The 26,293-nt window shown below is 37.1% G+C and overlaps 1 protein-coding gene across 2 annotated transcripts; it reads right to left on the bottom strand.

Annotated features, from left to right (window-relative positions):
• Nucleotides 1-1,134: 1,134 nt before the first annotated feature.
• On the bottom strand, nucleotides 1,135-25,639 carry LOC114414388 (alpha-1,3-mannosyl-glycoprotein 2-beta-N-acetylglucosaminyltransferase-like). 2 transcript variants are annotated; one of them, XM_028378633.1, is made up of 18 exons: nucleotides 25,332-25,637; nucleotides 25,199-25,249; nucleotides 25,014-25,101; nucleotides 20,655-20,717; nucleotides 19,358-19,392; nucleotides 19,195-19,271; nucleotides 19,049-19,094; nucleotides 18,870-18,932; nucleotides 17,200-17,266; nucleotides 17,061-17,129; nucleotides 15,791-15,860; nucleotides 15,626-15,687; nucleotides 11,229-11,319; nucleotides 9,737-9,830; nucleotides 2,583-2,645; nucleotides 2,458-2,496; nucleotides 2,203-2,373; nucleotides 1,135-1,655 (listed from the first exon to the last, which is right to left on the bottom strand). In XM_028378633.1, exons 1-18 carry the CDS (start codon nucleotides 25,398-25,400, stop codon nucleotides 1,539-1,541), a joined length of 1,335 nt encoding a protein of 444 aa, XP_028234434.1. In that variant the 5' UTR covers nucleotides 25,401-25,637; the 3' UTR covers nucleotides 1,135-1,538. The 2 variants fall into 2 exon arrangements, with proteins under 2 accessions (XP_028234434.1, XP_028234435.1); XM_028378634.1 differs by lacking the exon at nucleotides 20,655-20,717 and having other exon boundaries at nucleotides 25,332-25,639.
• Nucleotides 25,640-26,293: the final 654 nt, after the last annotated feature.

The following is a 26,293-nucleotide window of genomic DNA, read 5'->3' as shown; positions in this document are numbered from 1 at the left end:
CTTATCTCAGGATATAGTGAACACTCCTTCACCGTTTCTTTGCAAAATTTATTCTTTGGAAAATGCTCTTTCGGTCCCTCACAATGATATTCTCATACTTGTTAACACATGTAAGCATATTGTATTTGTTGCAACCTCCTTGTAAACCAGAACGTCCTTCCATCTTTATCAGATGATCAGAGCCAGCATCCTCTCTCACTTTGGCATTTTCAGTACTATGATGGAGTAGGTCTTCTTTCTCATTAGAAGCCTTACGTTGAGAACCAAAAACCCTCGCAGAACTCTCCATTTTTTCTCTCTCCTATGGCTGAACTCATAATAGGCTTAAATTAAGTACATGTTTTTTTTTCCACTTTTTTTTCTATTCACTCTCGTTTCCCCCCAGAATACTCCTAATATTACACACATTCAAACAATAAGCTCTCTTTGTCTTCCTTTCTCTATTAGTTTATCTTCCAAAATTTAGTTTTCAAAACTTTGTAAAAGTTTGTCTTCCAAAATTAATTTTAAGGTATTTGTATATTTCAAGATTAAACTTTGAAAATTTGTTACACATAAAAAAATATATTTATTAAACATTTCAGAATTAAACTACAAGCTCTTTTTGTTACACATTTCAAAGGTCTAAAGAATGGGTAAAATATAAGAAACTCACTTTAAATTTGTTTACCTTATGTTAATTGGTCTACAATGTCACATCATAGTTAAACAACTCAAATTTTCTCAAATGGTAATTTTAAGTAATTCTTAAATTATTCCCTTAAATGAAAAAAAATATTTTTACTCATAAGAAACCAAGACTTAATTTTAAGCAACTTAATATGACATATAAATCATCTTCAATGGTAAAAAAAAAAAGTTAAGCAACCGTGTTTAAAAATAAGCAACCAGCATGGAGATGCTCTAATAAGATATAATCATGTTTCTTGATTATGTTTCCAAAACTATAAAAATAATTTGGAATATTGATAAATAAACCTTTAGAAGTTTAATCCCAAAGTATGCAAATAGATTTCCAAAAGTTTGATCACAGTAAGTGTAATAAATATCTTCTAAAAATATAATTGTAGAGTATACGAATTTATACTTGGAATATAAACTTCAAAACAATAAAACCACACTTGCTAAAAAGCATTATTGAAAGAAGAAAATTTAGAAGTGTGAGTGGCAAAAAAGTTTTTTTTTGAGAGTGCAAATCTACAATGCCATTAAAAGTAGAGCTTTCTGTCACATGAATGAAGAATAGGGATACATGAGATTCCCATGGCCACGCTAAGGACCTCACGGCATCATTAGACAAAATTTCCACTCAAAAAATACTCGGGATGGTGGCCATAATTTTGTTCCAGCGCATTCTGGTGTGCATTTTTTAGCGCTTAAAGCGCAGATCATAGCCTCTTTTAGGCAGTGGATTTGACAATGAGAAGTATCCCTATCGTATGTTACTTTAAGCTCAATATCAATAACTCCGCAACACTTCGTTGATATCTGAAAACAACTACTCTTACATTGTGGATATTTCTCTTCCTCATCCAACATTAAGACTCTTCGATCTGAAGTAGCTTCAAATATTCTGGACCAACAAGGAATATACGTCGTGAGGTTTGATATCTGAAAACGACTACTCCTTTATAGGCTGTCCTGGGCACACCATCCTGGGAATTGCCAAATGCAGGGAAAAAATGTAGCATAAAATTAGATCTATCCACAAGAAGAAAAAGGCATAAAAAAACAGATGGGAAACATAGACAAGGGTCATTACGCACAGCTACACCACATACAACCTACATGCATGATCCGATGAAACCAATAATATATTCACCTACAGGCCACACATCTTAAATGTATTCTCAAATATATTCAAGCTTTGATTCAAATTACTGCATTTACTATTCACCATCCTACCCAACCAAACAAATGGAAAACTTCTAAGGAATCTTTAACCTTTGATTGATCAACTTGGGAAAACTAACTACCATAGCATGCCTGACTATTGATGCAGAACTCACGGCCTTCTAATATGTATAGACACAGAAGTTTCTAACCTAGCTTTTCGTTTCAAATTTCATCCAGGACTCAGACTAGGGTAGTTGGATTGTAAAACTAATCCAGTGTATAATCAGGCATTGAAATTCAGGACTCTCCATTGCATAATATGATGCATTAGCCTTTTAAAGTAAAGAATAAAAATCGTTGAATTACCTTCCACTCTTGAAATATACCAAATTGGCGAGCAATGTTTTCAAAGTCTGACTGATCTTCATATTTGATACGCACATCGCCATCTATATTATATGCCTTTAGAACCATGTCAGCTCCATAGACAGGTGTAGCTTTCTTAACAACGTTCGCAAAGTGCATAGAATATTTATCCTGGAAAAGGCAAAACAAAATTCACATACCATTACTTAATTCATTTACAAATGCTCGGACACCAAACAGAATGCAGCATCTCACCTCCAGTAAATAGCTCAAATCCATTGATTTCCAATCAACCTTCCAAAAATCCAAAAAGTGAAATAGCATCATTCTAATAATAAGAAACATATTTAAGACTGTATTGTTTCATAAAGCAGGTGTACCTTGACATCATTCAGCTTGATTGGCTCAAGAAATTGCTTAAAAAACTGTCCCAAACTAGAACCCTGTAAATATTGCAGGACTTGTAAAAATTGCATGAACAAAACTCATGAACAAGGATTTTAGAGTAAATGGAAAGTTCAAACAGTAAAATAGAGAACCCATGATATCTGTTTTAACTTTTTATAGCTCTCTATATCATTTTAATGAATGGAAGGATAAGCTACACTAAAAGGACAATGGAATATTCTCCTAGAAAAACATAACAAAAACAGAAAATACAAGAAATAATGCTTACAAGAATGAACAGACAAAGCCACCCTATTGAAGAAACCAGTAATTGAATACAATAAAGAAGCTAAAAGGACAGATAGATGTCTGATTTTTGCTGTTAAAAGTTCTAGAAACACGACATATAGAGAGTATCCAACACAACAAAAAATTTATTCTGTAAGAAACATCATGAACTTCAGCCAATGAATATGCAAAAAATAAACATTTAGCATAAAAAAATGTATCCTTTTTTTTTTTGCACAGCAAAAATCTATATATAATTTTATATATAATGTAGTACTAGGAGTACTGCATACAGGAAAAAGAGTACAAGGCAAAATTGCCTAACCCATCTGAAAAATACAAGATAACGTTATCTGAAACAAAAAATCAATCCCTAAGACAGCTCCTCCCTCAAACTAGTGGACCATTGATTAAAATGGATATGGAAATCTTTGTCCATACATTTTAACCAGGCCCATGAATGGAATAAAGCTTCATCCATGACTTTTTCGGAGTTGAAATTCTGGTTATTAAAAACCATTGAATTTCTATGTTTCCAAATAGTCATGGATAGAGCTATCCAAAGCACTGCCCATCTATTGTCTATACATCTTTTGCTACTCCATCTTGAGAATTGGGTGAAGTGATCTTTAGGATCAATGGTGAAGGGACCCACTCTGTCAGCCCATCTCAAAATCTCCCACCAAAGGCATCTAGTTCTTGTGCAATCAAACATGACATGACCAATAGTTTCCTCCTCTCCATCACATAAAGGACAGGAATATGATGGAAGGCACACCTGCCTCCTTCTTAAATTAGCCTTAGTAGGCAATCTATCTTTAAAGATTCTCCAAGAGAAAGCGGCTGCTCTTGGAGGAATTTTCAAATTCCACATAAACCTGGAAGCATTATCTTCATAATCTGATCCGCCGTCTTCCATGAGGAAATTGTATGCTGACTTTGTGGAATAGGATCCACTAGGTTCAGCCCTCCAAGTGAGATAATCCATTCTAGAAGAGTGAATCTGAGCCCCATCAATCTCATCCATGAAAGCTGCCACCGTATCAATTTCATGATCGAAGAAATTTCTCCTCCATTGAAACTTCCAATCCCACCCATTGTCAATATTCTGACCCATTAAATTGATAGTGAGGTCCTGTTGCTGACTCACCTGATATAAAACAGGGTATTTGTCTTTAAGGGTTATATCATCTTCCCTCCATTTGTCTTTCCAAAACTGGATTCTGGTCCCATTACCCACCTTCCACCTCAAGTTATTGGCCAAACTATTCTGATGTTGCTGCTGGAAGATCGATTTTAAATCCTTCCACCAAGGAGAATTGTCAACACTACCTCTACCATGTAATAAGGCCTGCCATCCCCCATATATAGACACTAAAGTTCTTGCCCAAAGCTGATGGGGATTATTTGCCAGCTGCCATCCCCATTTGCCTAGTAAGGCTTCATTGAACTTGTTCAAATCTTTAATACCCAATCCGCCTCTGGCTTTTGATAAACAGACTGTATCCCATTTAACCCAAGGGATCTTAGAAGTGTCATTGTCGCCGCCCCAAAGGAAGTTTCTTTGGATAGCTACTATTTTTTGAGCAACTTTTTTGGGAATTCTGTAGAAAGACAACAAATAAATAGGCATTGCTGTCAAAACAGAGTTGATAATGGTAATTCTGCCCCCCATAGAAAGGCATCTGTGCTTCCAAGATGCCAGCTTGGTCTGAAATTTGTTGATGATAGGCTGCCAAACACTCCCACTTTTTGGACTAGACCCCACTGGAATTCCTAGATATAAGAAAGGAATATCCATCTGCCTGCAGTTGAGAAAAAGAGCCGCATCTCTACACCACTCCTCAGATTTTCCAAAGCATCCAAACTGACTTTTTGAATAATTAATCTTGAGTCCAGAAGCCAACTCAAAACATGATAGGATAGACTTTAGAACTCTGACATTGGCTGAAAGAGCATTACCAAAGAATAGAGTGTCATCTGCATATTGCAGAATATTTATATCTTCCTTCAAACTTCCAACTTGATAACTGCTGTACAGATTTTTGGATATAGCTGTCCTCATTAAACCTGTGAGCCCTTCTGCCACCAAATTAAAAAGGAGGGGGGCAAGGGGGTCACCCTGCCTTAAACCTCTCTTGGGTGCAAACTCCGAGGTGGGACTTCCATTAATTAAAATGGAAACTGATGCAGTAGCAAGGCAACCATGGATCCACTTTCTCCACCTTTCACAAAAACCCATCCTTAACATCATGTAATTAAGAAAGCCCCAAGAGACCGAGTCGTAAGCTTTTTCAAAATCAACCTTGAAGAACATGCAAGGTTTATTTTTTGATTTAGCTTCAGCTATAACCTCATTAGCTATCAACACTCCATGCAAAATATGCCTTCCTTTCATAAAGGCTGTTTGCCTTTCATCAATCAGCTGAGGTAGAATAAGGGCTAATCTATTAGCCAAGACCTTGGATACAACTTTGTAGACACAGCCTATAAGAGAAATTGGCCTATAATCGTTAAAAGCTTGGGGATCCTTGATCTTGGGAATAAGAGCTATGAATGAGGCATTGCTTCCTTTTGGGAAAGAAGCATTATAATAAAACTCATCCATGAAACGCATAAAGTCAGGCTTCAAAGTCTTCCAAAACTTCTTGATAAAATTGAAATTAAGCCCGTCCGGGCCCGGACTTTTATCACCATCACAGTCCCACACAGCTGAGGTTATTTCAGCATCAGAAAATCTAGACACAAGGGCTTCATTCTCACTTTGACCAATGGAAGGTAGCTGCACACCATCCATGGTTGGTCTATTGAAATTCTGCTCAGAAAATCTTTCTTTAAAATGATTGAAAGCCTCAAATTTAACCCTACTAGGGTCTTGAACCCATTCCCCATCAATGATCAATCCTTGAATAGCATTATGTCTTCTTCTATGATTTATCAGCTTGTGGAAGTAAGCTGAATTTCTGTCCCCTTCCTTTAACCATTTCACTCTAGCCTTTTGCCTCAACATAGATTCATAGGCATTAGCAGCTTGCCATAATTGCTCCTGAAGAGACTTCTTGAGCTCCCTTTCAGATTGATTCATAATTCTGTTAGATATACCAGCCTCCAAAGCATTCAACTCCTTCTTTAAAACCTGAATTTTCTTAGCATTAATAACTCCATTGGATGAACTCCACTGTCGAATGCAGGCTTTAATGAACTTCAATTTTTGCTTGAGGGCGTATCCTCCCCATCCATTAGGGTGATAATTGCTCCATTTAAGGGTCACCATTTCCTGAAATCCCTTGTCCTGCAGCCACCAATCCATGACCTTGAAAGGCTTAGGACCCCAATCAACACTTTTGGATCTTAGAAGGATAGGGCAATGATCTGAAAAATCTCTGTCTAGTACAAACTGTGTTGTATCAGGCCAAAGAGTCAACCAATTATCAGAAATGAAGAACCTATCCAACTTGCTCATAACACTTCCATTAGGTCTGATCCAGGTATATTTTCTACCTATAGATCTAACCTCTTCTACAGCCATAAGAGAAATCCAGGAATTGAATTCCTCAATACTGGATGCATTAGCCAGATTCTGAGATGAACTCAATCTCTCATTATGATTTCTTATCGAATTGAAATCTCCTAAGATACACCACAATTCATTTTGATAGGAGGACTTCAAAAGCAGAATCTCTTCCCATTGATTTCTCTTCCCTTGTATATCACAAGGCGCATAAACATTAATAATGATGACTTTCTTGTTTTCCTTTACCCACAATCCTTCCAGCAAAATAAAACCACTCCCCACTGACTTCCTATTCACCACAAAGGAATCATTGTTCCAAATGCATAACAGGCCACCAGCAGAATTAGTAGAAGGAAGACATTCCCAAGTAGCATTACTATCCCCCCACAGGTATTGACATAGCTTCTTATCAATGGAGTCTTTCTTAGTTTCTTGAATGCATAGAACATCAATCTTGTTGGCCAGAGATAATTTTCGAATAGCTGACCTCTTGACTCCACTACCCAAACCTCTAGAGTTGAGAGAGAGAATATTCATGGAGCAATTGTGTTGTTTCCCATCTCTGTTGTTGCTGCAGCTGAATGACTTGTACTAGCCTCATCCAAAAACTCCTTACCCCTGTTTTTAAAATTTTCATCAAAAGATATACCCAATTGACGAGCTATCTCCCAATGCTGATCACCTTCCACTCCATTGAAATCATTATTAAAGCTACTTGGGGGAATAGGACTATGGGGTTGGTGATCCTGCTTAGGGGTCAAAGGACCAGATTGAGAGTCACAAAGGTCAACCCCTTCCTTATTATATTCGAAGGAATTACCTGCTACCATCACCCTTGTATCCCCTTTTGTTCCAATTTCATTTAAAATTGGGCCAAGATTTAAACGGGCCATGGATTTTGCTATATGACATGTTTTTCTTCTGCTATAAACTTTTAAGGCAGAAGTGGAGTTGCTCTCTTTTTTAACTGGGCTTGTCTTCACCAGGCCCATCTTCCGAATATCTACATCCTTCTTCTCACATTGGGAATGCGATACAACGTCCCTATCATCCATGCCCAGCAAGTTTGAAACCTTATTGACCATTGGAAATTCATCAGGTTTGTTGACTAAAGGTTCTTCTTCCAAGGCCCCTTGGTCTCTCATTATATCACCAACATCTATTGTCCGATGGGTCTTCAACGAGATCCCTGCCGCTGCAGTTTCCTCAAGTGGTATCTGAAGTTGGGTTGGACATGGAGACCTAGGCTCATACCTTCCATAACCATGCAAACTCGTAGGGAAAGAGCCGTTACACTTGTTCAAATCCAGCGTGGCGTGGCTGAGGTCCTTAGAGACCTGGGTAAGCGTGCGCCAACAAGATGGCGACACGTCAGCATTGCTGCCGGAAGTTACGTTCCTTCTCCGCGAACGGGACCCTGAGTCCCGACGGCCCCTCCGATAGTCTCCCTTAGCCAACGACGGCGTTTGGCTGGGAAAAGCGCCGATATTATTGACCGGGAGTCCATCAGGGGATTTACGGCGTTGGTTAAGGGAGTTTGGCTCGTCGTCTTCGTCATCCAAGTCTGTGTAGAACGGTGACGAGAAGAATCCTTCCTCTGGTTTCAGCCAGCTGTTTCTTCCCCACCCAGAAGTTATATCCTCTCTCACCTCCACCGAATGTCGACACCCATCAACTACAACGTTCATCGTTTTAGCCAAGAAAGGTCTCTCCTTCGTGCGGACCAAAACTCGAGCAATATCCATCCTCCTCTTGTCCTCCGTTGCCTGGTCTAGTTCCATCAATTCGCCACATGACGCCACAATGTCTGCTAAGTGTGGTGCGTCCCACGCTTGCAGCGGAACTCCCCAAATGAGAAGCCATGTTAAGCGATATGACGGCTTCATCGCCGGCGACCATTTCTGGATGGAAGAGAAAGGAGTCACACCTGTAAGAAGTTCCTTTTGATTTATGGTGTTAACAGTTTCTTCGTCTATGTCATGAAGAATAACCATATCTTCTCCCCAATATGCCGATTTCAGTTCTATTCCACCCAATCCCTGCATCTCCTGTAGCTCCTCACCCACCCTCTCGAACATACCTTCATTTTTTAGATGACCCACCCAAACCTTATCAAGCCACTTTGTCCTTGATTCCTCTGTTTGAATAATTATTGTCGCTACTTTGGCGTCTGCTAGTGCTTTCCCCATCGTGAGCCCCTGTATCCCCTTTTCTCCCTGCAGAAAATCTTGCTTCACCACGTCCGCATATGTCTTTGTCTTGGACGGCAAAGTGTGTTGCTGTTTTAGAAAGTCAAGTTGTTCGTCCTGCATGACTTTACCTCCTATACTGCTTTTAATCCCTGTTTGCTTCTTATCAACCTTATAGCCTCCTCGCTGGAATTTTGGTTTATTGACGAACAATTTCATATCGTTTATGAATATGTTTTTATCAAGTCTTCGTTCCAACCTATCCTCATCCTCCACCCCTTTGAAACGTACAAAACCATATCTATGGCCTTGTTTGTTCCTCTTCTTAGAAATGAAAACCTCCCATACTTTTCCCCACTCTTGGAAGATCTTCCAGAGTTCCTGTTCTCGGACAGAATCAGGGAAATGAGAAAAGTAAAAGGAGGTTATGTCTGGTCTGTCCCTCCAAGAACTAAATGTTCCCCTTCCGCGATTGATATGCCGATCGGAAGCATGTGGTCCATCTACACCCCTTGCATTCTCTGACAAGGGCTTCTTCGAATCCCTTCTCCTGCTCTTCACTTTTATCCATGCACCCTGTTGTTGGTTAGACCGAGTGTTACGTTGCTCTCCATCATCGTCAAAGATTGTATATGCTTCATATGTGAATCCCCCTCTTCTAGACACCTTCCTTCTGTTGGAGTGCTCTCTGCCAAACTTTACACTCCGAGTATCTCTAAACTTGGTGCGACCTCTCTCTCTCCAAGTCTCCGTTCGACTCTCTCTCACTCTATCTCTCCTGTTCACCTTTCCTTCCTCTCTCGCCCTCTCTTGCGTTCTTTCCTTCTCCCTGTCTCTCTCACTATCTCTCTCTCTGTTTCTCTCTCTATCTCTCTCTCTGTTTCTCTCTCTATCTATCTCTCTCATTCTCTCTCTCTGTTTCTCTCTCTAACTTCCAAATCTAAAAAAAAAAAAAAAAAAAAAAAAAAAACTCCAGATTACCCATGAATGCATGCCATCTGCAAATAAAAAGTCTATCACGCAGCACAAATTTATTTGTTTTTACTAGACCAATAAATATTCTTTAAATTATGAGGTTCATAGCCTGCAAAGGTTCTACAGAATATAACTTATTGGTATAAAAGGTCGATCTTCTGAGTACAATTAGCAAACTTACATGCTCACCAAAATTATATGTTCTGCATACTTCGGGCCGGATAAACTGTCGTCCTTTGTGATTCTCTTTAAGTCTCAACCAGTCATCCCAGTAAGTGAAATTTTGTCAAAGAAAAATTTATGTACAAATATAATTCTACAGAAATTAAACATGGGTAAATCCTAAATAAGGAAATCTTATAAGAAGCTTGGGAGAGTCACACTACAAAAGCTAGCTATTGTAGTTGGAGAGCCCACATGAGCTGGCTGTGCACTAGTCCTTTGACTAGTCCCGAGCAAACACTACAATGCTGATGTCATCACGTGCATTGCTTGTTTACATCTGAGAGACATGATGGAAGGCTCTAATACCAATTGATAAGCATCCAATCCCGTGGGAACCCTCCCTTAAAAGCTAGCTATTAAGGAGAGAGAACCAACTACTTAAGGTCTCCACCGAGCATTCCATATTTACTCAATGTGAGACTTAGGCACCCCATATTACCTAAGTCCCTATCAATATCCCTTTAAAAAAATCAATGTGAATGAAAAATTAGCACTTGATATGACTATGTACAATTTATTAGCTTGACTAACTGCTCCAAATGGTTATTAGTGTTGAATTCCTCACCTTTCAAGTCATTTTGTGGGATTGAGTCGAGCTTTAAGAGAAAATTCTAAGAAAGTATCAAAGCTTATCTTAGATCTATTATTGGGCCACCCTTATTAGTCCATGCCCTAGATGTCTATTCCTGGGTGTAATCACGTTGTTAAAAAGCGGCCATGACAGTGCCATGGTGGAAGGAAGTAGCGGAAATCCTACCAGCCGCCATACAAAATCGGTGGCCTTGTGGATTTTTCATGGCGCGCAATGGCAGCTGCTATCCGTGTTGCAGTTATGGTGTTCAGAACAGCTATGGCGGAAGATGGGTGCAACTGTCGAAAGGAAGATGACCTAGTTGGGTCATTGGACCTGATCTAGGCCCAAACAAAAAAAGGGGAAACCCTAAAATTTTAATAATAAATCAGTTGGGACAGTTGACCCGGTCCATAAGCAGCCCACTGCTCTGAAGAAAACATTTTAAAGAATTAAAGAGAAATGGGTTGGGTTGCATGACCTGACCCAAACCCAGCCCAAGTCTAAAATTTAGGCAAGAAACCTCTTCATTGCCAAATACCTCTCAACGCACAACCCTATTCACAGTTTACACCCAACCTACCTCTTTGCAACCTCCACACCACAAAAATGCCATCGCGAACCCAAACCCGACATGCACCACATCTGGACGCCCCACCCAAACGTTAACGGCTCAACGCACATCACCTCTCAACGGGACTGCACCATCCTCACATTATAAACTGGTTTTGTGGGATTGAATTGGGCCTTAAGTACAAATTCTAAGAATTAGTATTCTTATATGATAAATATTTTTACCAAGAGTTCCTTATTCGGAATACTCCCAATAAACAAAAATGACAGACACAAACATGAATGAATGAAATATTAAGGATATGCTTTTGGCCATTTTGGTGATAGCTCATCCCATGTAGATCTGGCCAGCATCCATCCTAATCCAGGAAAGAAGTCTGAGCGATAAAGTTCATCTGCAGATTAGATCAAACAAAATTCATCAGAATAGTAGCAGAGATCTTCCAAGACAACATAATATTTTCAAGAACATGAATTTATTTTTGGACACATCATACCTGTAAAAGTTAACAGAGGAAGTATATGATCTCATGTTTAGAAACTCATTACTATGCAGGTAACATAATTTAACATGTGTTCATAAAACAAAATAAATATGCATTGAAATCCTGTATTTTTTTAAGTGTTTGAGTGAATTTAAAAAGAAAATTTTGACCATGGAAGGCAAAGGCTGAATAAGTCCATTCTGCAGGGTGGAATCATCACTCAAGCAAATTCAAAAATTATTTGTGTCTCTCTTCTCACATGAATAATATCTACATTATTAATAAATTTCAAATGATATTCAAAGAATATTTCATACAAAATTAGGAAACATTAAATATTTACATCACCCCCATCAAGCTGGAGAATGGATACCAATCATTCCTATCTTGGAAGTAAGCTATAGAAAACACTACATTGATAATCCTTTGGTTAATACATTTGCTAACTGATGCCCAGAAGGAACATATGTAGTTGTCATCAACCCACTATCTAACTTCTCTTTAATGAAATGTCGGTGTATCAAAATATGCTTAGTCTTGTCATGTTGGACCAGATTATGGGCAATATTGATAGTCAATTTGTTGTCACGGAACAATTTCATGGAGCCTTCATACCTTATGTTCAAATCATCTAGAACAATATTTATCTGTAATACTTCACACATTCCTTGGGCCATAGCTCGAAACTCTCCTTCAGCACTTGACCGAGCAACATTTTGCTTCTTACTCCTCCATGTTACAAGATTCCCACCAAAAAAATATGTAATACCCTGATGTGGATCTCCTACCAGTTACTGATCCTGCATAGTTTGCATCAAAGTCAGATTGCCTCCCCATTTAAACAAGAGCTCACTCCCTATAATACCTTTGAGAAATTGGAGTATCCAGTTTACAGTCAATGTGTGTTCTTCTCTTGGATCATGCATGAATTGGCTTACAACACTAACTGCATATGCTAGATCAGGCTTGGTGTGAGCAAAGTATATAAGCTTCCCTCTAAGTCTCTGATACTAGGCCTCATCAACCTTGGGGCTTTCTTCCTCATTACACATTCTATGATTTTAATCAATGGGAACACCAATGGATCTACACCCAAGTTTGTATGTCTCCTTAGGAAGTCAAGCACATATTTTCAATGAGATGAAAACACCTTCCTTTGAGTATTCCTCCTTAATCCCTAGGAAATACCTAAGCTTTCCTAGGTCCTTAATTTCAAATTTTGCAGCCAACTTCTTTTTTAGTAGTCACATCTCAATTGGGTCATTTCTTGTTATGATTATATCATCAACATACACAAGTAGAACAGTGAATTACCTCCTGGGGAATGTTTTAGAAAAAGTGTATGATCTCCTTGGCTTTGCTTATAACCCATGGGCATCATTGCTTTTGTGAATCTTCTGCACCAAGCTCGTGGTGACTATTTTAACCCATATAAAGCCTTCTTTAGCCTGCATACCTTATTTGTTCCACTGAAGGAGCTAAAACCTAGGGGAATCTCCATGGACATCTCTAAGTCTCCATGCAAAAAAGCATTCCTGACATCAAATTGCTCGATTTCCCACCCAAAGTGGGCAACAACAGAGAGTAGAATTCATCTTTGCTATCGAGGCAAACATCTCCTAATAATCAGTGCCATATGTCTAAGTATATCCCTTTACCACTAGTCTTGCTTTGCATCAATCAAGAGTACCATTTGATTAATGCTTGATCGTGTAAATCCATCTGCATCCCACTAGTCTCTGATCATATGGTTTGTCAACAATCTCCCATGTTCCATTTCTTTTAAGCGCTTTCATCCCCTCCTTCATGGAATGAAACCAATTCACATCTTTCGACGCTATTTTTGATGAGGTTAGAATTATAGTTTTGTTACGTTGCACTAGATTTTGTGCAATGTTTATTCCAGCCTTGATATCACAATACAACTTTATGGGTCAACTGATACTCTCAAGTTTCAATTCCTCTAGAACTCTTTTTAGCCACATCATCTCACAAATTCCTTGGGTCCTTGATCTATATTTAGATTCAATACTACTTTTAGAAACTATATTTTGTTCTATACTGTGTGACAAGGTTGCCATACACAAAGGTACAATACCCTAAAGTAGACCCTCTATCTGTGAGATTATGTTTTGATATTATTCTTGATATTGTATTTATTAATTTAATAGAATATTCTATTTCCTATTAATTGGTATTGATTACAAGATCAATCAATTACTAATTAATAGGAAATAGAATGGCCGAACCTACCCAGTCGACATCATTGACTTTTTTTAAGAAAAGAAAAAAAAAAGACCTTTTCTCTGGAGCAATCTTGAAGTACCATAAGATTCTATAGGTTGCCTCAAGATGTTATTCATAGGGAAATTGCATGATTTGACTTAGAAGACATGCTGCAAAAGCAATAAGGTCTTGTATGAGATAAGTAAATCAGCTTCCCTACAAGTCTTTGATGGTGGCCAGTATCCAAATCATCTCCAAGTTTCTTATAAAGATCAATGCTGTGTCAACTGGTCCACATCCACTCATGCTAATCAAGGTTGTACTTCCTTTGGGATAGTACAATTCCCTTTTTCAACCTAGCCACTTCCATTCCAAGAAAATATCTTAATGACCCCAATCCTTTATCTCAAATTTTGTTGAAAGTGATTTTTTTTTAATTTATTTATCTCCAACAATAAGTCATCTCTTGTAAGGACAATATCATCAAACATAGATAATTAGAATAACAACCTTCCCTTTAGATGAGTGCTTGACATAGTGTGATCTGTTTGACCTTGGGAATATCCCAATTTTTGTAATAAACTAAGCAAACATCTTGAGCCTTCTTCAACTTACAAACCTTTGGACTATACTCTTGTTCAAACCCAGGTGGAGCATCAACAAAAACTTATTTTTTTAAGTCTCCACTAAGGAATGTGTTGTTGAGAATCAGAAATATTTAATTTATAGATTTATTAGGATCTGATTTATAGGAAACATATCTGATTCAGAGGAAACTGAATATCCTCTCATTATCAGTATTTATTGTAATGACCACTATAAAATAGAGTATCTGCTGTGTACTTTGACACACGGTTTCAGTCTATTATCCCTCTATATTTTCTCTCATTTTACAGGGTATCTAGAGCTAGGTTGAGGGAATAAGGACTTACCCAATGAACACTCCTCTCAGCTTAAGGACTTAGTTTATTTTGGTTTGGTTCATGGTGGTGAACAAAAACAGTGCACTGCACTCAAGTACTTTTAGGGATAGAGTTGATGACAACTTATTTTGGGAAAAATAATTTAGAAATACCTATATAGGAGTTTTGAAATTCAAGAACTGTATTAATTAAATAGGTTGTTGTTAATATGGCTTCTCCCCAAAGGTATTTAAGAGATGGAAATTTTTTTTCAAAAAATTCAGAAAACAAATGTTTCATAAAGTTAATAGTGAAGCTTGGTAGCCTAGCCAATAGTTCCATAACATTATTTCTTTATCCCTAGAAACAATAGCAGAGTTTAAGCCATGTACTTTGATTTAGTCCACTCAGGTCACTTTCATCTTCAAGTAAATAGAGTTCATTGATTTCTCTAGCATTGCCAATCATCCTCCCTAAGTTCAATTCATGAAACTTAAAACAAGAGAAATCAAATAGGCTAAATTATCGTTTTGGTCCTTTATGTTTTTGTGTTTTATGTTGTCCTTTATGTTTCAAAAGACTCATTTTAGTCCTTCACGTTTTCGAAAAGTTCTATTTCAGAGGTCATTTGGAAAGCATTTCTTTCTTATTAGAATTTTTCTGGGTCTTCATCAGTGTGGCAGAACCTCTGGTTTGAGGCTCCACATGATCATTCACTAGAGGTGGTGTTGCAGTTTCACTTGTGGTTGGTGAATGAAGAGAATGAATAGGCAATGGTCATTGCCATTTTCACCATTGGAGATAGCAAGGTTCAGAGCCAAAGCTTCGATACCATATCAGAAAAGAGAAGGAAATCTTTTATTTCTCTAGATCTTTTTAAATAGTACAGCCATTGATTTATAGACAGAATTAGTCACAAAGAGGAAACCAAATCAACCACAATCATGGAGAAAAATCAGGAAGCAATAGCCTATCACATTATCAACCATGATCTGATCATAATTCAAATTTTATTAGAAAATAAATTAGAGACAAACTTGTGAGTTGTGACAGTGTTATAAACAAAACCTACAGATGAATAAACTTACATGGATCATGTACAAACTGCTTTTGTCCATTGTCATTCCATGAGGAAACAGCCATAATGGATCTAGAATAGAAAAATTATCAACAGAGATTCCAAAGTCTTAAAAAACTAGTGTAGCGAATCAAAAGAAAATAAATTCAGCATTCTGCAATTCTAGAAAACATACTTATCCTTGTCAAGGAGAGTCGCTGCAGCTTCAAAATAATCAAAGAAATCAGGTGCTATTTCCATGTCATCTGAGATTGGATAAAATTGTAGTATTAGCTTCCATGTTTTTACCAATGATAAAAAGATTAAAAAGAAAGCTTAATTATTAATTTGGTCCCTTAATAATTTTAAAAGCTCAATTAGGTACCTCTATTTCCTAACGCTGCAATCATGACCTTTAATTTTAAAAAGTGGCTCAATCAGGTCATTTCCATCCAATTGAAGTTGACACCATTAGATTTGCGAATTCCGACGGTTTTTGTTATGAATAGTGGCACCACTATATTTATTATTAATTTAAAATTAATATATATATATATATATATATATATATATATATATATATATAATTAAAAAAAAGTGAAACAAAAAATTTAAAATTCAAATTGGATGCGTTGTCAAAGGCCCTTGCCAGGCTGAAACCCTCAAACTCCATCATCACCACCAAACAAAGTCCCGTCCTGCAATTCCTCCAAGTCACTCTCAGGCACTGCAATGCCAGCAACCAGCGAATCCTCTTCACCATCAAATCGGCAAAACCCCTCCAGCCTTGGTCACATCCCTTTGTTACACATCCCTATTACGTGTTTAGGGGTTTTGATTTGTGTTTCAAAACACAACACCACCACCATTGCACTGTCGGTCCTCACTGCAATGTTGTGGGCGCCAATGAGGTCCACCATGTCCACCTTGGCACTGGCAAGATTCAGCAACGCACACAAGGGAGAGAAAGGGAGGAAAACGACCTCTGGTAATGGTAACAACGTGCACCGCCACCATCATGGCTGTGGCGGTCCTTAGGGTGGTTAGGGTTCTGATTATGATTGATTTGGGGGTGGTTTGGGTTCTGCTTACACTTTTTAGGATTCTGATTGCAGTTTTAGTTCTGAAAACTGGAGTGTGGTTCTTATCGTTGTACATGATGGGGGTGAAGGTGAGAAAAAATACAAGCGGAAGCTTTTTAATTTTTAAAATAATATTAATAAATGTAGTGGCGATTAAAAATCGCCACTATTCATAAGGAAAACTGTCACAATTCACATCTTAACAGCGTCAGTTTAACTAGACAAAAAAGATACAATAGGGGCATTTTTTAAAATTAGAGGACCTAATTGGAGCGTTCTAAAATAGAGGGGCCTAATTGATATTTTTTAAAATAATTGAGGGACCAAATTAATAATTAAGCCTTAAAAAAATACATAGTGTTGAAAAGATATAGCCCATTTCACCTTCAAGAATGATCACACGGCTGAAGTTATGCTTGTAGAACAGTTGATCTAGAGCCCACTTGTAATGACCTGATAATGGAATCAATTGAATATTCTTTTTAAATAGAGAACACATGGAAATCAAGAAGAAAACTCTTACGTGCAATTTTGTAGTAAGCAGTTAACTCTCCAGGCCGTTCAGTTTGAACTGGTTCAAAATCCAAGTGCTGCATCAAACTATTATTATTAGTGCAGACTATAGAGAACCTGGTTTTTTATTATCAAATTATTAGGTCCCTCAATAACCACAAATCAGAGATTATAGAGATCAAAATAATTTGTGAAAACACAATATTAGTTTTATATTTCTAGCACATCACTATGCCAAGAAATTTGAAAATGAATAATCTTTAATTCTTTATGTAAGACTAAGGAACTCCCCAACTCATACTTTTACATAAGCAATTCTGAATTCAAGATCTTTGATTCTTCATTTGATAAGCAATCTAGACAAATTCAATAGCCCACTTTTTCAAAGATAACAAGCACCATGACGGATTTTTTTTTTTACTTATTGGAGTATAGTTTTACTACTGTGTATCTTTTATTTTCTCAACATCTTTACAGCAGTAGTTCAGTTAGGTATTTTGTTCTGGTTTTGTACAGGTTGAATTCATTCTCTCAATAATACAATTTCTCTCTTCGAATTCTATTACGGTATCAAGAGCATAGTGCGATCTGCAAACCCTAAACCATGGCTTCCAATCACAATTCTAATCCTCCTTCTCTACCCTTCAATGCTGAACCTCTTCATTCTGTTCTGCCACCAACACAGGCCTCATCTTTGACACCCTTCTGTTACTTTCTTGCACTGCATTTCTGAGAAATAGGACCATGGACTATCTCTTATGGTGTGGAATTAGTGATAAAAGGTCATCAATTACACCATTATCTGGTAAATCTCTAAATTCCACCAAAATACCTAACAATTTCAGATTGTGATGCTGGTCACATCTCCAATTCCTACCTCACTTTGGAACACCAAGACCAGCTTCTACTTTTGTGGCTTCAATCATCGATCTCACGCAATATGCTTACGTGCGCCATTAGTTGCAGATCTTCATGGCAACTATGGGAGAAACATCCATTCCTATTTTCAATCGTGCGCCAATGCAAAAGCTCATCAGCTTCACATAGTACTACTTTGGAGATTCAAACAATTTCTGAGTTCCTTCTCCGTACTCAGGCCTTAGTTGATGCTCTAACAGAGATTGGTGTTGTCTCTTCAAAGGAGCAGCTTCATATCATTCTTCAGGGATTACCTCAAGAATACAAATCTACAGTTTCCCTAATTAGTAGCAGGTTTGATCCTCTTTCAATTGACGAAGTTGAAACCCTACTATTCACACATGAAGTGCAATTGGAGAAATTCAAGAAGGCAATAAATACAATTTTCACATTCTCGCTGTCAATGTAATTTTTTCACGTTCTATCATTTTCTCTTGTTTTCTCTCTGATTCTTGTCTCCTAATAAAAAAACTATAAATCTGTGAAACGGAACCCCATCTGTATTTACATTATCCAATTCAGGCTGAAGAAACAGAGTGCTTGCAAATTTCTGTATCTTGGCTTGCACACTTATCTTATTAGTATAATTATAAATAATTAAGGAGCTAGTCTTTGATCATTAACAAATTTAAAGTAACCATCACAATTATAGCTGACTATCAGTTTACACGCACTAATATGCAATTGGCCTTTGAAAATACTAGGATACAGATACACTGAACTGATTTTCAAAGTACAGCTCGTTTACGTAAATGTATATACCTGCATATAAGATAACTGATCATAGCTCAAAGCCTTACTTTTAACATTTGGATTTGATCCATCCTGAATAGATAATAAAGGACCACAATCAGCTGTTTATGTTCAATTTGCATTTACAAAATATTGACAATGTCTCAATCATTTCAGGGAGACAAAATAAGGCTAAACATACAAAATACCTGAGATACAAATAAAGGATATCTTGAAGAAATGGGCCTTTGGTATCTGTAAAACTAAGTAGATCATGACTCAGATGGACAAAATAAATGCTTACATTATCAAGTATAAAAGATTAAAAAATCAAATGTTATAATATGATGCATACTTCAATACAGAATTAATAGTCCTCTCCAGGTAATCAGCACGATTACATGCCATGATCACAACAGCAGCCACCGGAACCTAAAACGTTCGGCACAGAGAATCACACAATAAACTCTAGAAAGAGGAATAGAAGACAGAGCAGACTGTCAAACATTCAGCTCAACCTGCACTTTATCAATCAGCCTCTGCAGGTCTTTTCCTGAAATGTTTATTTATAGAATAGAATGGTTAGTATCTTGGATAACTAATATACAAAAAAATCATTAGATTGTTTATAAAATTTAGGACATTATTGAAATATGTTTGTATTTATATGAAACTAACAATGTAGAGTGCATATAATGTAAGATGCATAACTTCAAAAATAATATATTTGATTGACAGCTTGGATTCATGAAGAGTTTCCTGATCATAAACTGACAATGGAAGAGTTTGATTATGACAATTTACAGCTTCAAATGGTCAAATATGTTGTGTCAATAATGAAGAATCGCATTGTTGTGCAGTTGTTTATTACAGTTGCACAGTAGGTCACACACACACACGCACACATCAAGGTACTCTAACCACACACAGATCAAGGTACTCTAAGATTAACTCTTTTTAGAGTTACTCTCCATTCTCACACATACACACACACACACGGAAGGATCAAGGTACTCTAAGATTAACTCTTTTAGAGTTACTCTCCATCCTCACCATTCATTTACTTGAAATCCAATGGTTAAGATTAGTTACTTATTAGAACCATTAGGTTTCAAGAAAATGAGTGGGGAGTAACTCCAAAATGGAGTAACTTGATGCTCCCTCTCTCTCTCTCTCTCTCTCTCTCTCTATATATATATATATATATATATATATATATATATGTATGTATATATATATATATATATGTATGTATGTATATAGTGAGAGAAAGCATATCTTGCATGAAAAAACATTATGAGAGTGAGAGGATTAAATCTAAGTCATATAATCATACATGGAGGGTTAAGATTTAATGTCAAAAAGTCACATGACTGTTTAAGTGCTCACATAACATTAAATCTTGACTGTCCATGTTTAGTTATATGGTCTGGAATTAATCATCTCACTCTCATATAAGATACTTTCCTCTCATATGATATGTCCTCTATAAATATACATACATACATATATATAGGGATGAGAATCAACAAAAGAATTTAATAAGGACCAAAAGCAAAAAGACCCTTATATTATAGGAACTAAAAAGTTAATTAAAACATTAATTAATTAAACAAAATCTTACTCATAAGCTTATTGAAATAATCTAAAAAGAGTTTATAGGAAAATAATAAGTCAAATTCATAAGCACAACCATATAAGTTCCAAATGCCCCCTTAATCACATGTTATGTAGAAAAGATAGAAAAAGGCATACACCACCACCACCACTACCATCCCAAAAAAAGAGAGACCTTTTTACTAAATTATAGCATACTTTCAAGATCTTGTACAAGAGACTTTGTTTGTCCACATTCTTGGTCTCGACGTTTCTGCTCTTCTGAAAGAATTCAAGACAACGACCAATTTAATCTGACAAAAATATCATATGCAGAGGAGGCCAAAGATTAAATAAACAAGTAAACCAAAATACCCATTTCTAAATGCTAATAATAGGGCTCATATATTCGACTATTAACAATTTTTTTGTTTCAGAAAGGGGAACCAGAGGCCCAAAACAAGAAACAGAAATAACAATGAAAAACCACAAGAGTAGTAACTCCCATGTTAGAATAGTTGTTTTATTATTTGTTGTACAGCTTTATAAAGCTAACTTTTGTTGTATCTATCTCTGAGTTAGGTGTCATGGGCTGTAGCCTTTTTCTCTTGATTTGTACTTCTGTTTCAGACTCCACTTATATATATATATATATATATATATATATATATATATATATATATATAAGATCAGCTGAGTGAATCTCACTCAAGCACTTCAATAATGTAATTTGAAACTCAGACCATTCAACAATGTAGTCCTTAAATTTAACACAAATCATGGAATATGTTTGTTTGACTATAAAAGAAGTTAGGAAATCTAAGTCCCTACTCCCTACCATACATCCCTTTCAGCACTTCCACCCATAATCCTCCATCACATCTTCATTGCACAAAACTGGTTGATGAGGGATAGGTTTTTAATCCCAAGTCCCCTTTCTTACTTGCCTTTACATAGTCACAGGGTACTCTTTCAATTATGAATGAGACTTTCCAGGATTGCTCATCATGCCCCCAGATGAAGTTCCTCTGCAGCCTTTCTATCCCCAAAATGATACTTCTAGGTACAAAACATAATCACCATGGGGTAAATGGGTATTGCTCCAGCAAAAAACAGCTAGCATTACCCTTCCAGCTAGGGACAGGTGCCTTGTCTTCCATCAAGAAAGCCAATTTTTATCTTATAAAAAATGTTCTAAAAATAATCCATTCAAAGTGCCCCTTCAATAATGATATTCCAATATAACACCCCAAACAGTCAGTTTCGACATATTCTGACATCTGAGTTATAAACTGCTTGAGCTCCTTTGTCACATTGAAGGAGAAATAAATATTAGTCTCACTGGTATTTACCCTTTGGCTGGATAATTAGTAAAAAGCATCTAGATGTCTTTGTACATTCAATCTGCTCCATAGCAGCCCATCCAAATTAAGACAAATCATCCCAAACATGAGATGTGATAATAAAAGGAACCTTATCCCCTTCACTATAAGATATCCAATCACCCTTCCCACATCTATTATGTTAGATAACTCGTCCATGTAGAGGACAGAAATTATTTTTTTTGATCGGCAAACATATAATATATATTGATAAATTGAGTACCAGAAGTACTAAAGTACAGCTATATAAATGTCCTTACTCTGGTTCCAATACAGACTAAATGGAGTCTGGTGAGGAACCACAGCCAGGCCATACTATGGTATTAAATGCTACTATTAATCTATGATTATATCCTCTATTGATACACAAACCCTTCTCTAAGGTTACTAGACCACTGGTTGAAATGAGTTACAAAATCCTTCTCCAAATTTCTGAGCCATGTCCACATGAGGAAAGCTGCCTCATCCATCATTTTGTTGTTGTCGAAAGAGTCATTGGAGAATATTATGTCATTCCTTTTCATCCAAATAGTCCAGGTCACAGCCAGCCACCAACATTTCCACCGATTAATCCTTAATCCATCAGCCACTATTGATCCATGATGGAGGAAATGTTGTCTTGGATCTTGTGGGAAAACTCCCACAGTGTTCACCCAAGACAAGGATTCCCACCAAATAGGGATGATTTTGCTGCAGTGAAAAAATAAGTGTCCCACTTCCTCCTCCGCGCTTCTGCAAAATGGGCAGGTCCTATCAACGATCTCTACTTGTCTCCTGAGTAGATTTACTTTAGTTGGCAACCTATCTCTAAGCAACCGCCAAGCAAACACTGCATATTTGATTGGAACCTTCAGCTTCCACAGCTCCTCAAAAGCCCTGTCCTGTGTCCCATCTATGTCTCCCCCCCCCCCCCTCATCATCTTGTAAGCACTTTTCGCCGTGTATTGCTCACTTGGATCTGCTGTCCACACCCACTCATCTCTTTTGTGTATCTGGATAGGCTTGCTTTCAATATGTTGTAAAAAATTAACAGTCATTGGTATCTCATTGTCAAACAATGGCCTCCTCCATAAAAAGTTCCACTCCCAATCTGCTTCCTTATAGCCTCCCATGTGCTGGATAATTTGGTTTTGTTGGCATGAGATTAGGTACAATCTGGGGTATTTTGCTGCAAGTGATTCTTCTCCATCCATCCACTTATCCTCCCAAAATTTGATTCTATCTCCACATCCAGGCCTCCACTCAATGCTGTTGTGCATCCCCACACCCTGTAAGTTTTGAAAGACCAGCTTTAGATCCCTCCACCAAATGGACTCATGGTTGTCTCGATGTGCTTCATCCAATCCCCTCCAGCCTCTATATTTAGATTCGAGGACCCTAGCCCACAGTTGACCTTCATGCTGAAATAAATTCCACCTCCATTTGCCTAACAATGCGATGTTGAATGTGTTTATGTCCTTGATTCCTAGTCCCCCTTTGTCTTTTGGGAGACATACTGTCTCCCATTTGATCCAAGCAATCTTGTTTTGATCTGTGCCACCTCCCCATAGGAATCTTCGTTGTATAGACACTAACTTCTCCACCACTTTCTTAAGAATCCTGAAAAAAGAAAAAAAATAAATAGGCAAAGATGTTAAGATGGACTGAATAAGAGTCACTCTCCCCCCAAATGAAAGGTGTCTTTGCGTCCACTTATTTAGAACTCTCTCACACTTTTCAAGGATAGGATTCCACATGTGACACCTTCTAGGGTTTGCCCCTATGGGTATGCCTAGGTAAACAAACGGGATGGGCAGCAAACTACAATTCAAACAACTGACTGCTTCAATCTTCCACCTATCTGTCATTCCAAATGCACCGAAACAGCTTTTCGCAAAGTTAATTTTGAGTCCAGAAACCATCTCAAAAGTCCTCAGAAATTATGGGGACAATAGATAACCTTGATGGACTATTCTACTAGGCATGAAACTTTTAGTTATAGAGTCGTTCCAAAAAACAAGTGTTGATAAAGTTGTTATACAGCCTGCCACCTAGTCATTGTAACCTCTACCAAATGGTTAGGGAACCCAACTTCCACAGTAACATTTTTTATGAAGCCATGGTTCAGCCTATCATAGGCTTTTATGAACTCTACCTTTCATTCTTCTCATAGAAAGGAGCATTTCCAGAGCTATTACTATTTTATCATGAATGCACCTAGATGGTACAAAGTTGGGGGTACCACCCTAGAGAGATCTGGTTTTATCTTGTTAACAACTATCTTTGTGATCACTTTATAACTTCATTACACAATTATATGGGTCTAAACTGCAATATATTACACTTGTATTATATCTAATAAGTAATAATGCATATGTGCTCAAGGAAAATATTATTGGTTCCAGTCAAAATTCTACTCCTACGTCCTACATATTATGGTCAGCAATATTGCTTCATGTTTCTTTATCTCAATCCTATATTCATTGACTTCAAGACTTCTGGAACCATAAGAATTCCTCTTGCTTTAAAACTTGTTCAAGCTACCCATGCAAGGATCACCATGCATGGGATGCTCCTTTTTGGCAAAAGCTTCCACCAAGTTTGCATCCTGACCTGCAATACTTGTTAGTTACACCTCCCTCTCTTGGCAGTGGCCTGTCTAGTCACCCTTTGAGATAGTGTCCAAATTTTCTGCAAAGACACAAGAGATGGAGTCATGGATTCCCTTGGACACCATCCTAAACCTCCTCCTTCTGACTTAGACCAAGACTAGCAGAAGTTTAATTGGATCAACATCAACTCAGAGCCCAGCAAATCGACCTATGCGTTGCTCCACTGTGTTCTTGACTCTTGTCATTCCTCATTGTCCTCCCCACCCTATTCCCAATACAGGGAAGTAATTCTGGGTAATCCTACTCCACCAGCAAGTACAGGAATCGCAACTACACAGATAATGTTCATAGATCATCCACAGGCCACCCATCAACTCATGAGCTTGAATATTCTGGATTGTAAACGTCACCAGAGAAAATTCATTCCCCAGATCAATAACAGAGTTTCTATAGCTTAAACACTTTTCTTTTGTTGAATTATTGTAACCCCCAGCATTAACGGTTAGAGTGAAGGAGAACGTTTTAGTATGACCAAGATATTCATGCAAACAGAGATAAATGTAAGACAACATTCCGCAATTAGTATTAATTAATAAAAAGCAAACCTTCCAGGGCCACAATTCGTCCTTGTTGCAAGCTAATCTGATCAATCAGCGATCGCGTTTGACTTGTACAATGGTTTTCAGCTTCGATCTGTGAAACAAGAATTAGCAACGATATTGATGACCCACCAAATACTAGCTATGGAAATATAGAATATAAATTAATATGAGCAGAGGAGTTGAGTTACAGCTGCAGCGAGGCGATCAGCATATTCTGATTGTGTTGCGAAAAGCCTCATCTGAACAAGTATAAATGACAGGTTAAATTAACAGTGCCGTGGGAAACAAACACATAGTTAGGGTTAGGGAGACAGACACCACCTGGATATAGATGAAGACGCCAGCTGCAATCAAGAGAAGAAACCGAAAATCACAGAAAACTTTCGCCATTTGCTATACCACAAATTTTGAATTACTACGCACAGCACACTACAGCAGGTTTCTGATATACATTACGTTAATTAAGAGCAATTTCTATGCCTTGCGCTCAGCTACCTACCTGTAACTCCTCCGGTCAACTCAATTTTCTGACGAGAAACCATGTTCCTATTGCCTAATTGGTTAGGTTTTGGTTTTGGTTTTGGTTTTAGGTTTTTAAATTTTTCAAAATTAAAAGTAGGTTTTAATTTGTAAATGCAAATTTTTGTTGTGCATTTGATAAAGTTTTTTAAAAATTAAGTTCAGATTGATGAAAAATAAGCAAATCAACATATGTAACAGTGAAATTCAGCTCAGATCCTTTACGCAAAAGATATAATAAAGAGGAAAGTTCCCACTAAAGTGGATCAACAAGAGATGAATTATAATGAAATAATAAATTTTAAAAAAAAATTAGACAAAAGTTTTATATAAATCATTTATATAATTATCTTTTATGGGTAGATATTATTTGATGAATAAAGGATATCTGAATATAAACGAAGTGATTTTGTGTCATATCTTAACATATATCTCATTCTTAATTCAAACAAGAGCCTTAACCAATGCTTAGGAAGCCTTCAATCATTTTTAAGTTGTATTAATTGAAAAGTTATTTAAAGCGTTGTAGAAAAGATGAAAAATACTTATGAGAATGTCGAAATACAAATATAAACACCTAAATAATGTTATGGTGACCGCATTTACCTTATTTACTTCAATTACCAAAAGAGAAAATTGCATTATATAGTTATATCATCAACTATGCTCAAGCAACAATTAAATCAAATACCTGATTAATAACAAACTCTCAAATATTATCGGCAATGACACAAGCAGAAAAATATGGAAGTAATATCTTATGG

The sequence above is a fragment of the Glycine soja genome, chromosome 6, assembly GCF_004193775.1.
Source record: "Glycine soja cultivar W05 chromosome 6, ASM419377v2, whole genome shotgun sequence".
NCBI classification, from domain to species: Eukaryota; Viridiplantae; Streptophyta; class Magnoliopsida; order Fabales; family Fabaceae; genus Glycine; species Glycine soja.
This window is presented reverse-complemented; position numbering and strand designations above follow the sequence as displayed.